At 46.2% G+C, this 13775-nt stretch overlaps 1 protein-coding gene across 1 annotated transcript in view; it reads left to right on the top strand.

Moving 5' to 3' along the window:
• Nucleotides 1-13535, top strand: part of grid2ipb (glutamate receptor, ionotropic, delta 2 (Grid2) interacting protein, b) — a 37630-nt gene extending 24095 nt beyond the window's left edge. Inside the window, exons 15-26 of the mRNA XM_088016430.1 lie at nt 799-843; nt 1962-2654; nt 2728-2877; nt 7100-7187; nt 7750-7839; nt 10091-10287; nt 10356-10511; nt 10579-10665; nt 10840-10969; nt 11046-11164; nt 12357-12521; nt 12733-13535. Coding sequence (XP_087872556.1) covers nt 799-843; nt 1962-2654; nt 2728-2877; nt 7100-7187; nt 7750-7839; nt 10091-10287; nt 10356-10511; nt 10579-10665; nt 10840-10969; nt 11046-11164; nt 12357-12521; nt 12733-12804 — 1992 coding nt within the window. The 3' untranslated portion in view covers nt 12805-13535. The remainder of the gene's footprint in view (nt 1-798; nt 844-1961; nt 2655-2727; nt 2878-7099; nt 7188-7749; nt 7840-10090; nt 10288-10355; nt 10512-10578; nt 10666-10839; nt 10970-11045; nt 11165-12356; nt 12522-12732) is intronic.
• Nucleotides 13536-13775: the final 240 nt, after the last annotated feature.

The following is a 13775-nucleotide window of genomic DNA, read 5'->3' as shown; positions in this document are numbered from 1 at the left end:
AGGGGGCGGAGCCACAGGGGAACGCATTTACTTAGAAAGGGGCGGAGCCACAGGGGAACGCATTTACTTAGAAAGGGGGCGGAGCCACAGGGGAACACTTTCATTTAGAAAGGGGGCGGAGCCACAGGGGAACGCATTTACGTAGAAAGGGGGCGGAGCCACAGGGGAACGCTTTTACTTAGAAAGGGGGCGGAGCCACAGGGGAACGCTTTTACTTAGAAAGGGGGCGGAGCCACATGGGAACGCTTTCATTTAGAAAGGGGGCGGAGCCACAGGGGAACGCATTCATTTAGAAAGGGGGCGGAGCCACAGGGGAACACTTTTATTCAGAAAGGGGGTGGAGCCACAGGGGAACACTTTCATTTAGAAAGGGGGTGGAGCCACAGGGGAACGCTTTTACTTAGAAAGAGGGCGGAGCCACAGGGGAACACTTTCATTTAGAAAGGGGGCGGAGCCACAGGGGAACACTTTTATTCAGAAAGGGGGCGGAGCCACAGGGGAACACTTTTATTCAGAAAGGGGGCGGAGCCACAGGGGAACACTTTTATTCAGAAAGGGGGCGGAGCCACAGGGGAACACTTTTATTCAGAAAGGGGGCGGAGCCACAGGGGAACACTTTCATTTAGAAAGGGGGTGGAGCCACAGGGGAACGCTTTTACTTAGAAAGAGGGCGGAGCCACACTGCATGTCGAATGATTGTTTTGGCGTTGGAGTGCCAGGCTGATAGGAAGCAGCTGGTGATGCCTTCATGCTCCGTCAGTAAAACTCAGCGACTCTCCTGTTTGCTTCAATGAACAGATTGATGAAGGTGGTTGTCATGGTTACAGAGGAAGAGGGTTGTCTGTAAGTAAAACCTGTTTCTCAGTAGCAGCTGAAACCTTTAACCACTTCAGCAGCGATCAGGCACAACATTATGACCAGAGGCTTTCCATCATGGCTGCCGTTAGCGGGGAGCAGTAGAACGATTTCACCTGCAGGTCAGAGCTGATAAAAACACTAAAATATGATTTGACTCAAAGGAGAAAATACTCTAAGAAATGACTCAAACAGGAGTAAAAAAATCTGAACAAAAAGGCGACTGACGTACAGAGAAACATTTCTGGTATTTTAAACGTTAAAATGAAGAATAGACAGATGGATGGCAGCTGAAGGTGGTCATAATGTTCTGCCTAATCTTAGAGTTGACATTCAGACCGTTTTTCTTCATTTAGAGCTTTTCCATGGCAGCGCTGCGTTTCTGGCTCCATAAACGCCGGAGTGCAGCAGCTGCTAAGCTGCATGTTAGCCGCTCTAAAGCATTCACCTCTGAACACTTTCACAGCAAAACCTTTTACTGGTTTTACTGGGATCTAACGGTGGAGATGAAGGAAAATGACTCATGGTTTTAAAATAAACATGCTTCTGTGATGTTCTGATTCATGGTAGCTGGAAAAGGATCCAAGCCACACCTTTCAGAGTTTTACCTGTAACAATGTGGAAGCCATGTTTCATTTTCCCTCCATGTCGGTTTTCCACCTGCTGGGAGTTCAGAGGCCTGCAAAGCTTTGTCTCTGTGCAGGTCAGTTTAATAAACAGGAAACTGAAAAAATGCAACGTTTTCTTTATGTGCCGTTAGCATTTCAGTTAGCATCGACTTATAAACCCAGTTCCAGTGAAGAACTGGTTTCAGGACCAGTGTTCTGGAAAGCCTGTCTCTGAGGCGGAGGGTTACCGTGGTTACAGCGGCGCCTGGTGCTGCGCTCAGTGATGAATCAGTGAAACGATGAGAGAAACAAAACCATAAAACTGAGACGTTTGGTTTGGTTTTAATTTCATTTTCACATCTAAACTAACAAACCAGATATTGATTAATCTGATCGATTGACCCAACACGACTGGAACTGGGTCCAATTAGGACACATCAGGACCAGAGCCTGACACTGCCGACCTCCAGCTGACCTCTGACCTCTCCCTCCCTGCAGATGAGCTTCCCAGAGGAAGTGGGCGTGGCCTTCCGGCCGCGGCGCCTCAGCAGCGGCAGCAGCGCTGAGCGCAGCAGCAGCAGCGGTGACGAGGACGCCCCCTCGCCTTCGTCCTCCTCTGGGTCGGAGCCCATCCCCCCCCCGCCCGACCAGAGCCCCCCGCCCCCCCCGCCCCTGCAGGCCCTGATCCCGCCCCCCGTCCAGTTCACCGACCCGCTGCCGCCGGCGCGGTTCTCCCCGGAGCGCGCCCCTCGCGGCCGCGCCCCCTTCCAGCCGCAGCACCCCATCATCCCGCCGCCGCCGCCCCCCCCCCGCACGCTGCTGGCTGCGCGCTCGCCGCTGCTCAAGCCCACCAGGGAGGAGGTGGAGAAGGCCCGGCAGCGGTTCCGCTCCTCGTCCAGCCGCTTCTCGCAGGGCGCCGCCCCGACCTGTTGCACGCTGCGCGCCGCCCCCCCCCGCAGCACCCACCTCCCCCGCCAGCTCAGCCAGCCACAGCCCGTCCCCCACACCTCCCCCCGCCCGCTCCGGCCCAGCCAGCTGGTGCTGCAGCGCCACCATCAGCTGCACCACCAGCACAGCTACCAGGGCCCGCTGCCCCCCTCCCTGCAGAACCAGAACCAGAACCAGAACTCCTCCCTCCCCATCCACACCGGCAGCTTCGACGCCCCCCCACCGGAGCCGCAGTCCCAGCAGGTGAGGCTGCAGGTAAATCTCTGGCTGCTGCCTGATGGAGTCGCTTTGTTCATGATGTGTGTGTTGGTCTTAGGCTCCGCCTCCTCCGCCCCCTCCCCTCCCTCCGCCCTGTGACCCCCCCCCGCTGCCAGCAGGCCAGCAGCCGTCCGACGCCAACCACATGAGTGTGAAGCGTCTGCGCTGGGAGCAGGTGGAGAACTCAGAGGGAACCATCTGGGGTCAGGTGAGTTCTGGAACGCTTCAGGAACGAGCTAACAACGAGCTAACAACGAGCTAACAGTGAGCTAACAACGAGCTACCAGTGAGCTAACAACGAGCTACCAGTGAGCTAACAACGAGCTACCAGTGAGCTAACAACGAGCTAACAGTGAGCTAACAACGAGCTACCAGTGAGCTAACAGTGAGCTAACAACGAGGTAACAGTGAGCTAACAACGAGCTAAAAGTGAGCTAACAGTGAGCTAACAACGAGCTAACAGTGAGCTAACAACAAGCTAACAGTGAGCTAACAACGAGGTAACAGTGAGTTAACAGTGAGTTAACAGTGAGCTAACAACGAGCTAACAGTGAGCTAACAACAAGCTAACAGTGAGCTAACAACGAGCTACCAGTGAGCTAACAACGAGGTAACAGTGAGCTAACAACGAGCTACCAGTGAGCTAACAACGAGCTACCAGTGAGCTAACAACGAGCTACCAGTGAGCTAACAACGAGCTACCAGTGAGCTAACAGTGAGCTAACAACGAGGTAACAGTGAGCTACCAGTGAGCTAACAACGAGCTAACAGTGAGCTAACAACGAGCTACCAGTGAGCTAACAATGAGCTACCAGTGAGCTAACAACGAGCTAACAGTGAGCTAACAACGAGCTACCAGTGAGCTAACAACGAGGTAACAGTGAGCTAACAACGAGCTAAAAGTGAGCTAACAGTGAGCTAACAACGAGCTATCAGTGAGCTAACAACAAGCTAACAGTGAGCTAACAACGAGCTAAAAGTGAGCTAACAGTGAGCTAACAACGAGCTAACAGTGAGCTAACAACAAGCTAACAGTGAGCTAACAACGAGGTAACAGTGAGTTAACAGTGAGTTAACAGTGAGCTAACAACGAGCTAACAGTGAGCTAACAACAAGCTAACAGTGAGCTAACAACGAGCTACCAGTGAGCTAACAACGAGGTAACAGTGAGCTAACAACGAGCTACCAGTGAGCTAACAACGAGCTACCAGTGAGCTAACAACGAGCTACCAGTGAGCTAACAACGAGCTACCAGTGAGCTAACAGTGAGCTAACAACGAGGTAACAGTGAGCTACCAGTGAGCTAACAACGAGCTAACAGTGAGCTAACAACGAGCTACCAGTGAGCTAACAATGAGCTACCAGTGAGCTAACAATGAGCTACCAGTGAGCTAACAACGAGCTAACAGTGAGCTAACAACGAGCTACCAGTGAGCTAACAACGAGGTAACAGTGAGCTACCAGTGAGCTAACAACGAGCTAACAGTGAGCTAACAACGAGCTACCAGTGAGCTAACAATGAGCTACCAGTGAGCTAACAACGAGCTAACAGTGAGCTAACAACGAGCTACCAGTGAGCTAACAACGAGGTAACAGTGAGCTAACAACGAGCTAAAAGTGAGCTAACAGTGAGCTAACAACGAGCTATCAGTGAGCTAACAACAAGCTAACAGTGAGCTAACAACGAGGTAACAGTGAGTTAACAATGAGTTAACAGTGAGTTAACAGTGAGCTAACAACGAGCTAACAGTGAGCTAACAACAAGCTAACAGTGAGCTAACAACGAGCTACCAGTGAGCTAACAGTGAGCTAACAACGAGGTAACAGTGAGCTAACAACGAGCTACCAGTGAGCTAACAACGAGCTAACAGTGAGCTAACAACGAGCTACCAGTGAGCTAACAATGAGCTACCAGTGAGCTAACAACGAGCTAACAGTGAGCTAACAACGAGCTACCAGTGAGCTAACAACGAGGTAACAGTGAGCTACCAGTGAGCTAACAACGAGCTAACAGTGAGCTAACAACGAGCTACCAGTGAGCTAACAATGAGCTACCAGTGAGCTAACAACGAGCTAACAGTGAGCTAACAACGAGCTACCAGTGAGCTAACAACGAGGTAACAGTGAGCTAACAACGAGCTAAAAGTGAGCTAACAGTGAGCTAACAACGAGCTATCAGTGAGCTAACAACAAGCTAACAGTGAGCTAACAACGAGGTAACAGTGAGTTAACAATGAGTTAACAGTGAGTTAACAGTGAGCTAACAACGAGCTAACAGTGAGCTAACAACAAGCTAACAGTGAGCTAACAACGAGCTACCAGTGAGCTAACAGTGAGCTAACAACGAGGTAACAGTGAGCTAACAACGAGCTACCAGTGAGCTAACAACGAGCTACCAGTGAGCTAACAACGAGCTACCAGTGAGCTAACAGTGAGCTAACAACGAGGTAACAGTGAGCTACCAGTGAGCTAACAACGAGCTAACAGTGAGCTAACAACGAGCTACCAGTGAGCTAACAGTGAGCTAACAACGAGGTAACAGTGAGCTAACAACGAGCTAACAGTGAGCTAACAACGAGCTACCAGTGAGCTAACAACGAGCTAACAGTGAGCTAACAACGAGCTACCAGTGAGCTAACAGTGAGCTAACAACGAGGTAACAGTGAGCTAACAACGAGCTAAAAGTGAGCTAACAGTGAGCTAACAACGAGCTAACAGTGAGCTAACAACAAGCTAACAGTGAGCTAACAACGAGGTAACAGTGAGTTAACAGTGAGTTAACAGTGAGCTAACAACGAGCTAACAGTGAGCTAACAACAAGCTAACAGTGAGCTAACAACGAGCTACCAGTGAGCTAACAACGAGGTAACAGTGAGCTAACAACGAGCTACCAGTGAGCTAACAACGAGCTACCAGTGAGCTAACAACGAGCTACCAGTGAGCTAACAACGAGCTACCAGTGAGCTAACAGTGAGCTAACAACGAGGTAACAGTGAGCTACCAGTGAGCTAACAACGAGCTAACAGTGAGCTAACAACGAGCTACCAGTGAGCTAACAATGAGCTACCAGTGAGCTAACAACGAGCTAACAGTGAGCTAACAACGAGCTACCAGTGAGCTAACAACGAGGTAACAGTGAGCTAACAACGAGCTAAAAGTGAGCTAACAGTGAGCTAACAACGAGCTATCAGTGAGCTAACAACAAGCTAACAGTGAGCTAACAACGAGCTAAAAGTGAGCTAACAGTGAGCTAACAACGAGCTAACAGTGAGCTAACAACAAGCTAACAGTGAGCTAACAACGAGGTAACAGTGAGTTAACAGTGAGTTAACAGTGAGCTAACAACGAGCTAACAGTGAGCTAACAACAAGCTAACAGTGAGCTAACAACGAGCTACCAGTGAGCTAACAACGAGGTAACAGTGAGCTAACAACGAGCTACCAGTGAGCTAACAACGAGCTACCAGTGAGCTAACAACGAGCTACCAGTGAGCTAACAACGAGCTACCAGTGAGCTAACAGTGAGCTAACAACGAGGTAACAGTGAGCTACCAGTGAGCTAACAACGAGCTAACAGTGAGCTAACAACGAGCTACCAGTGAGCTAACAATGAGCTACCAGTGAGCTAACAACGAGCTAACAGTGAGCTAACAACGAGCTACCAGTGAGCTAACAACGAGGTAACAGTGAGCTACCAGTGAGCTAACAACGAGCTAACAGTGAGCTAACAACGAGCTACCAGTGAGCTAACAATGAGCTACCAGTGAGCTAACAACGAGCTAACAGTGAGCTAACAACGAGCTACCAGTGAGCTAACAACGAGGTAACAGTGAGCTAACAACAAGCTAACAGTGAGCTAACAACAAGCTAACAGTGAGCTAACAACGAGGTAACAGTGAGTTAACAATGAGTTAACAGTGAGTTAACAGTGAGCTAACAACGAGCTAACAGTGAGCTAACAACAAGCTAACAGTGAGCTAACAACGAGCTACCAGTGAGCTAACAGTGAGCTAACAACGAGGTAACAGTGAGCTAACAACGAGCTACCAGTGAGCTAACAACGAGCTACCAGTGAGCTAACAACGAGCTACCAGTGAGCTAACAGTGAGCTAACAACGAGGTAACAGTGAGCTACCAGTGAGCTAACAACGAGCTAACAGTGAGCTAACAACGAGCTACCAGTGAGCTAACAGTGAGCTAACAACGAGGTAACAGTGAGCTAACAACGAGCTAACAGTGAGCTAACAACAAGCTAACAGTGAGCTAACAACAAGCTAACAGTGAGCTAACAACGAGCTAACAGTGAGCTAACAACAAGCTAACAGTGAGTTAACAACGAGGTAACAGTGAGTTAACAGTGAGCTAACAGCGAACTAAGAAGCTAACTGGTGAGTCACCAGTTGTGACTGGAACCGGTCTGTTTGCTTCCAGCTCAGAGAAAACTCGGACTATGATAAGCTCAGCGACATGGTGAAGTACCTGGACCTGGACCTGCACTTTGGGACTCAGCGCCGACCCAGTGAGTGATTCTGGACCAACCCAGCCGTCTTTTCAAAATAAAGCGTCACATGGTGACTTCCTGTCAATAATCACCTCCTTCATTTGCTTTTCATTCTGCTGATCTGCATCTCGGCTTACTGAGGATGTTTGCCACGCTGCTGCGCCCGTTCTCCATGCGGCACCATTAACCTCAGACTGTCATGTCCGCCGTCAGCTGCTGAGCTCTGCTCAGGTTTTCACAACCTTCCAGTATTTTATTTCATTTTCAGATGATGGACCAAAACAAAGCACTGCATTATTTTGTGAGGCAAAAAGTGAAGAATTCATAGTTTTTAAATTCAGTGGAACTGTTTCCGTTGTTCTGCTCGGCGTTGGTCTGTAGTTTGTTGACCCGCATCATGTCGGAAAGGTCAAAGGGTATGAAAACCTCAGCAGGGCGCTTCATTCTTCAGGCTCTGCCAGCGACAGAGGAGCAAACCGATCGTCTGTCATGGCAGAGCTGCATTGATGCTAACTGAGCTGTTCGGACCTCCTGGTGCCTGGAGAACCAGCATTGACTCTCTGTCTGTTAAAATGGCCAGTTTCTCCTACAGAACCAGCATTCCTGCCAGAGAACCTGAAGAAGAAAGACGTGGTGGAGATCCTGTCCCACAAGAAGGCCTACAACGCCTGTAAGAGCCTCAGCAAACAGACCAACCATGAATGAGACGACGCTAACATGATCAGAAGCTTCTAACCAACCCGACCTCAGGGAGCAGCTAATAAAACCAGCTGTCTTCAATCTGCAGCGCATTTGCTGCAGGTTTCATCCTGGTTGATGTGCAGTTCATTCTGTTCTGTTCAGAACAGAACCAGCTCAAACTTCCCTAACCACCAGCAGGGTTAGCGTTAGCGTGGAGCAGGACAGTACGGCAAACGTTCAGCAAACACACTAATGATGCAAACTTTAAAAGTCAAACAATAAAAAAAACTGAGAAAAAGCTGCAAGTAGCAAAAACAGCAAATATAAAAAACATGAGGCCTCCAGGCCACCAGGGGGAGTCGACCTGCGGATCAGATGGCTGCAGACCCAGTGAGACAGGATGTCCACTTCATAGACATAATATAAGGATAGACGCCTCATGCCCCGCTGTCGCCTATTGTCGCTGACGAGATTTAGGGCGGCCATCTTGGAGCGGTATACCACTCCACTCGGTACTATGTGTTTAACAGGCACAGTGACGGATCAGCGACGGATCAGCGCATTTAATCGATCATAACACACTTTTTTGTTACTGGAAACCTTATTCAAACATCTATCAAAGCTACATTTATAAACAATTGTATTATTTAAGTATGTTATTTAAGTTATTTAAGTATTTAAATATGCTTAGTGGCTATAACAATAGAATAGGAATGGAATATTCTGATATTGATGTATAAAGAGCATATTACAAAGCACACAGCCGTTCATAATTTATTTAATAAATTATTTAGTAATATCAATACATATTTAAATAACTATACAACACAAATAAAGATTCATAATGGCACAAATAAATAATTAATACTGAATTATATATATATATATATATATATATATATATTTTTTTTTTTTTTTTTTTTTTTTTTTTTTTTTTTTTTTTTGCCGACTTCTAGCTTCAGAGATTCAGCAGCTGAGATTAAGTCCAAAATCTGATGAGATCCATCCTGCTGCAGTGAATCCGTCTCTCTTTATAGATTTCTCCCTCTTCTTCCTCACATCTTTATGAAACTTTCAAAACAAAAACGGAAGATTTAGGATGTATCTTACTTTGACAGAGTGAAAGAATATAAATAATAGTCTTTACCACCTGTGTAAACTTTGCCGGTGAATGTTATAACACATAAGTTTTATAATATGTGTTATATTGTTTCATTTCTAATGCTCTTGTGTCATATAATCTAAGTCAATGTTAGAGAACAATTAATATTTTTAGATGTACAGAATCTCAGTTAGTCTTCATAGCGGGGCTGAACCCGTATTACACCGGGTTCAGATACCAGCTAGGCGAGATACCAGCTAATATTAGCTGGTATCTCGCCGGTGGACATAAATACAGTAAAGTAATATTCTAATATATAATATAATCACAATATATACACAATAATATGTCCATCTTACTTGTGAAATGCTGTCTGTGGAGCCCTCACATCAATAATCCATAGATCCGAACAATAATATCCCTCAGAGCTGAGGCATCTTCTATTGTTTTGATTGAGGAAAGTAGGAGTTTATACCGCTCTAAGATGGCCGCCGTATTTCCTGCGCCGGAGCAGCCAATGCGGCGTCTACCCTTATATTATGTCTATGGTCCACTTCATATCTTTTCAAACATTCTTTTACAACATTAAACAACACCAGGTACTCCAGACTCCCCCTAGTGGCCTGGAGGACTGATAGGTGAATCGAGTTTGGAGTTTTTATGCAGTTAGCACCTTTTCCCTTCTAGTTTCTGTGGTTGCAGCTTTTTTCTGTTGCTTTTGATTTTATGTTTTGGAATTTGCATCATTTTGTGTTTTCTAAACTCAATATTTAGGTAGCAAGCAGAAATATTTTTAGAACTATTTAATTGGTTAGCTAAATATTTAACTACTACCTAAATATGTAGTTTGAAATTGTGACATTTATGTAAATAAATAAATATAATTTTTTTCCTCTAAAAACCCAAATTATTTCTGTAACTTTCTAAACATCGACCCACATCACATCCATCCTGTTAATCAAAGTTTACATTAAATTTAATTTACATCCAACAGAAACGTAGAACTTTACCTAGAAATCCTCAAACTGAAGGCCGAAGGCGTCAGCAGCTTTTTACAGGAAGTCTGTTACTGATGAGCTAATCCACCTCAGCAGCCAATCAGGACGCAGCAGATTTGACCTCTGTGCTGACCCTGCAGCCATCCTCATGGCCCACCTGAAGCTGTCTCCTGATGAGCTGCGCCAGGTTCTGTTGGACCTGAGCACGGACCGGCTGGAACCGGCCCACATCAAGCAGCTGCTGCTCTACGCGCCCGACCAGGACGAGGTCCAGCAGTACCAGCGCTTCCAGCAGGACCCGGCCAAGCTCAGCGAGCCGGACCAGTTCATCTTCCAGGTACCACGCCGACGGCCCGCCGGGCCCGGGCAGAACCGACCCGCACACTGACCGCCGGCCCGTTTCAGATGCTGACGGTTCCGGAGTACAAGACCCGGCTGCGCGGCCTCCTGTTCAAAACCACGCTGCAGGAGCGGGCCGAGGAGATGAAGGCGGCCTTTGACTATATCTACAAGGCCTCAGTGGAGCTGAAGAGCAGCAGGAAGCTGGCCAAGATCCTGGAGGTGGGTCAGTACCGGACGGTTCTGCTGGTTCTGATTGGTTCTGATTGGTTCTGTTTGTGGCCCACAGTTTGTCCTGGCGATGGGGAACTACCTGAACAACGGTCAGCCTAAGAGCCACAGAACGACGAGCTTCAAGATCAACTTCCTGACGGAGGTCAGACTGTAACCATAGCAACAGTTTGGCTTGGTCGGCCAGTCGTCAGAGAGAGAGAGAGAGACAATATTCAGATTTCTGACTAAATATTTATGAATGAATGAATAAAATGACGAGATCCAAATTTTTCTAGCTAAATAATCCCAGTTATTTTAATAACTACGTATTTCATAGTTAAGCACGACGAAGACTGTCGATGGAAAATCCACGTTCCTTCACATTCTGGCCAAGTCGCTGAGTCAGCACTTCCCTGAGCTGCTGAGCTTCCCCAGAGAGCTGCTGACGGTTCCTCTGGCCGCTAAAGGTACGCCGGCCGCCACTTCCTGCAGGTCAGTATGACCAGCTGCTCAGTAGCGCCCCCTGTCGCTGTTCTGCTCCAGTCAACCAGAGGGCCGTCACCACGGAGCTGAGCGAGCTGCACGCCGCGGCCCAGGACATCCGGACGGCCTGCCAGAAGCTGCCGGCTTCGGCCGACGATCACTTCGCTTCCGTCATGAGCGTGAGCAAAAACATGTTTACAGTAAAACGTTTCAGATATGAGATGGAAAAACAGAACCGAGAATAAAAACAAGAAACCAGGAGGAGACTGGAGAGCAAGGCATTCACACAGTCACAGGAAAGATGATTCATTCATTCATTCATTCATTCATCCATCCATCCATTCATTAATTCATACATTCAACTTCATTCATTCAACTTCATTCATTCATCCATTCATCCATTCATTCATTCATTCATCCATTCATCCATCCATTCAACTTCATTCATTCATACATTCAACTTCATTAATTCATTCATCCATCCAACTTCATCCATTCATTTATTCAGCAATCCATTCAACTCCATCCATACATTCATGGATGTATGGATGAATGTATGAATGGATACATTCAATTCAATGATTCATTAATCATTGGATGATTAATGAATCATTGAATCCATTCATTCATTTATTCATTCGGTCATTAATCCATTCATTCATTCATTAATCCATTCATTCATCCATTCATTCATACATTCAACGTCATTCATTCATTCATTCAACTTCATTCATTCATTCATCCATCCATCCATTCATTAATTCATACATTCAACTTCATTCATTAATTCATACATTCAACTTCATTCATTCATCCATTCATTCATTCATCCATCCATTCATTCATCCATTCATCCATCCATTCAACTCCATCCATACATTCATGGATGTATGGATGAATGTATGAATGGATACATTCAATTCAATGATTCATTAATCATTGGATGATTAATGAATCATTGAATCCATTCATTCATTTATTCATTCGGTCATTAATCCATTCATTCATTCATTAATCCATTCATTCATTCATTAATCCATTCATTCATTCATTAATCCATTCATTCATTAATCCATTCATTCATTCATTAATCCATTCATTCATTTATTCATTCGGTCATTAATCCATTCATTCATTAATCCATTCATTCATTCATTAATCCATTCATTCATTTATTCATTCGGTCATTAATCCATTCATTCATTAATCCATTCATTCATTCCTATGTTTCAGTTTAAAGATAATTCAGTTTGAAGCTAAATCTTCATCTCCAATTAAATATTTATCCATCAAGCTGAACGACTTCTGGTTCTGGTTCTGGACCGGCCCAGCAGACCCAGACAGTAACTGAAGTCTGTCTTCCTTCCACAGAGTTTTCTGGAGAACAGCCACCCGGCCCTGCAGTCCCTGGAGTCCCTTCAGTCTCGGGCCATGGCCGAGTTCTCCAAGGTGGCGTCTTTCTTCGGGGAGGACAGCCAGTCCACCAGCACCGACTCCTTCTTCGGCATCTTTGCAGAGTTCATGTCCAAGTTTGAGGTGAGCCGCCATCCGGAACCGGCCGGGCTAAATTGGACCCGGCTCAGATAGGAAGCATCTCGTTTTCAGCGCTTCAGCGAAACTTGACAGATTTGCCTCAATCGCCGGTGGCGTTTCAGCAGCAGACTGAGCGCCTGCAGCTGGGACACGATTGGGTCCGACGATGTAAAAATAGCCAGGTAAAGGTTCTGGTTCTGGTTCTGTCTTCCAGAGAGCACTGAGTGAGACCCAGAGTCCTGAGAACCCCCGCAGCCCCCGGCTCTCCTCCCCCCTGGCCTGGTAGGAGCCGCCGAGCCGACCGGACCGGATCAGGACTGGATCGGATCGGATCAGACATTAGGTGCTGAAACAGACAGAACATTGCTATCTCTGTATGAAGGAGAATATTTATTAGCATTATTACTAATATTATTATTATAACTAATAATAATAATGATAACATAATATTATCATTATTACTAATATTATTATCATTATTATCAGTAATAATAATGATAATAAACTTGTTATTATCATTATTAAATCGTTGCCGCGTTCGCCCGGATCGTCGCTGGCCTTCGGCTCAGCAGCTGTTGTAGATCCATCTGTTGCTATGGGAGACGGGTTCGCTGGTGTCCCATCAGAACCCAGGAGACAAACCGGGTCTGATGGACGGTCTCAATCCAAAATCTCCAGAACCGCCAAGACCAACATCTGGACCTGCAGCTCTGAAGACGGGTCAACAGAACCGACCCGGTTAGACCAGATGTTCTGATTCTTCTTCATGAGTTCCACTTTGGCCCAAACTGGTCCGATCAAAGGAGCAAAATGGTTGAACTGGTCCGGAACCACTGATCCGATTGTGATGTAACTCTTTGATCTTCTAGTTTTTATTGATCAGTAAAAACTGAATTTTCATCTTGATGGCGAATAATGTTCAGGATTTCTGGCAGAGATGTAAAAATCGTTGATGTTATGATTAAATGAATCCATTTTCTCCTTCACAGCCACTAAACATAAGTTTAAATATCTAAATCTAGTTGGAGTGAATATTTTCTCGTTAAATATCCTGATGTTAATAACTGATTTGTTCTGCAGCTCCAATAAATTCATGTTTTCACCTCTGGAGCTCGTTTTTCATCGGGTCAGATTTCAGACCTTCAGAGCTGAGGTCCAGATTTACTCCAGATGATTCTAGATTTACTCTGACAATCAGACGGAGAGCAAGTGAATATTTATTATGTAATAAATGCTTTTATTTTTTAAGAAGTCGAT

This window comes from Poecilia mexicana, unplaced genomic scaffold (assembly GCF_051168715.1).
Source record: "Poecilia mexicana isolate PSO_F unplaced genomic scaffold, ASM5116871v1 scaffold_19, whole genome shotgun sequence".
Lineage (NCBI taxonomy): Eukaryota > Metazoa > Chordata > Actinopteri > Cyprinodontiformes > Poeciliidae > Poecilia > Poecilia mexicana.
This window is presented reverse-complemented; position numbering and strand designations above follow the sequence as displayed.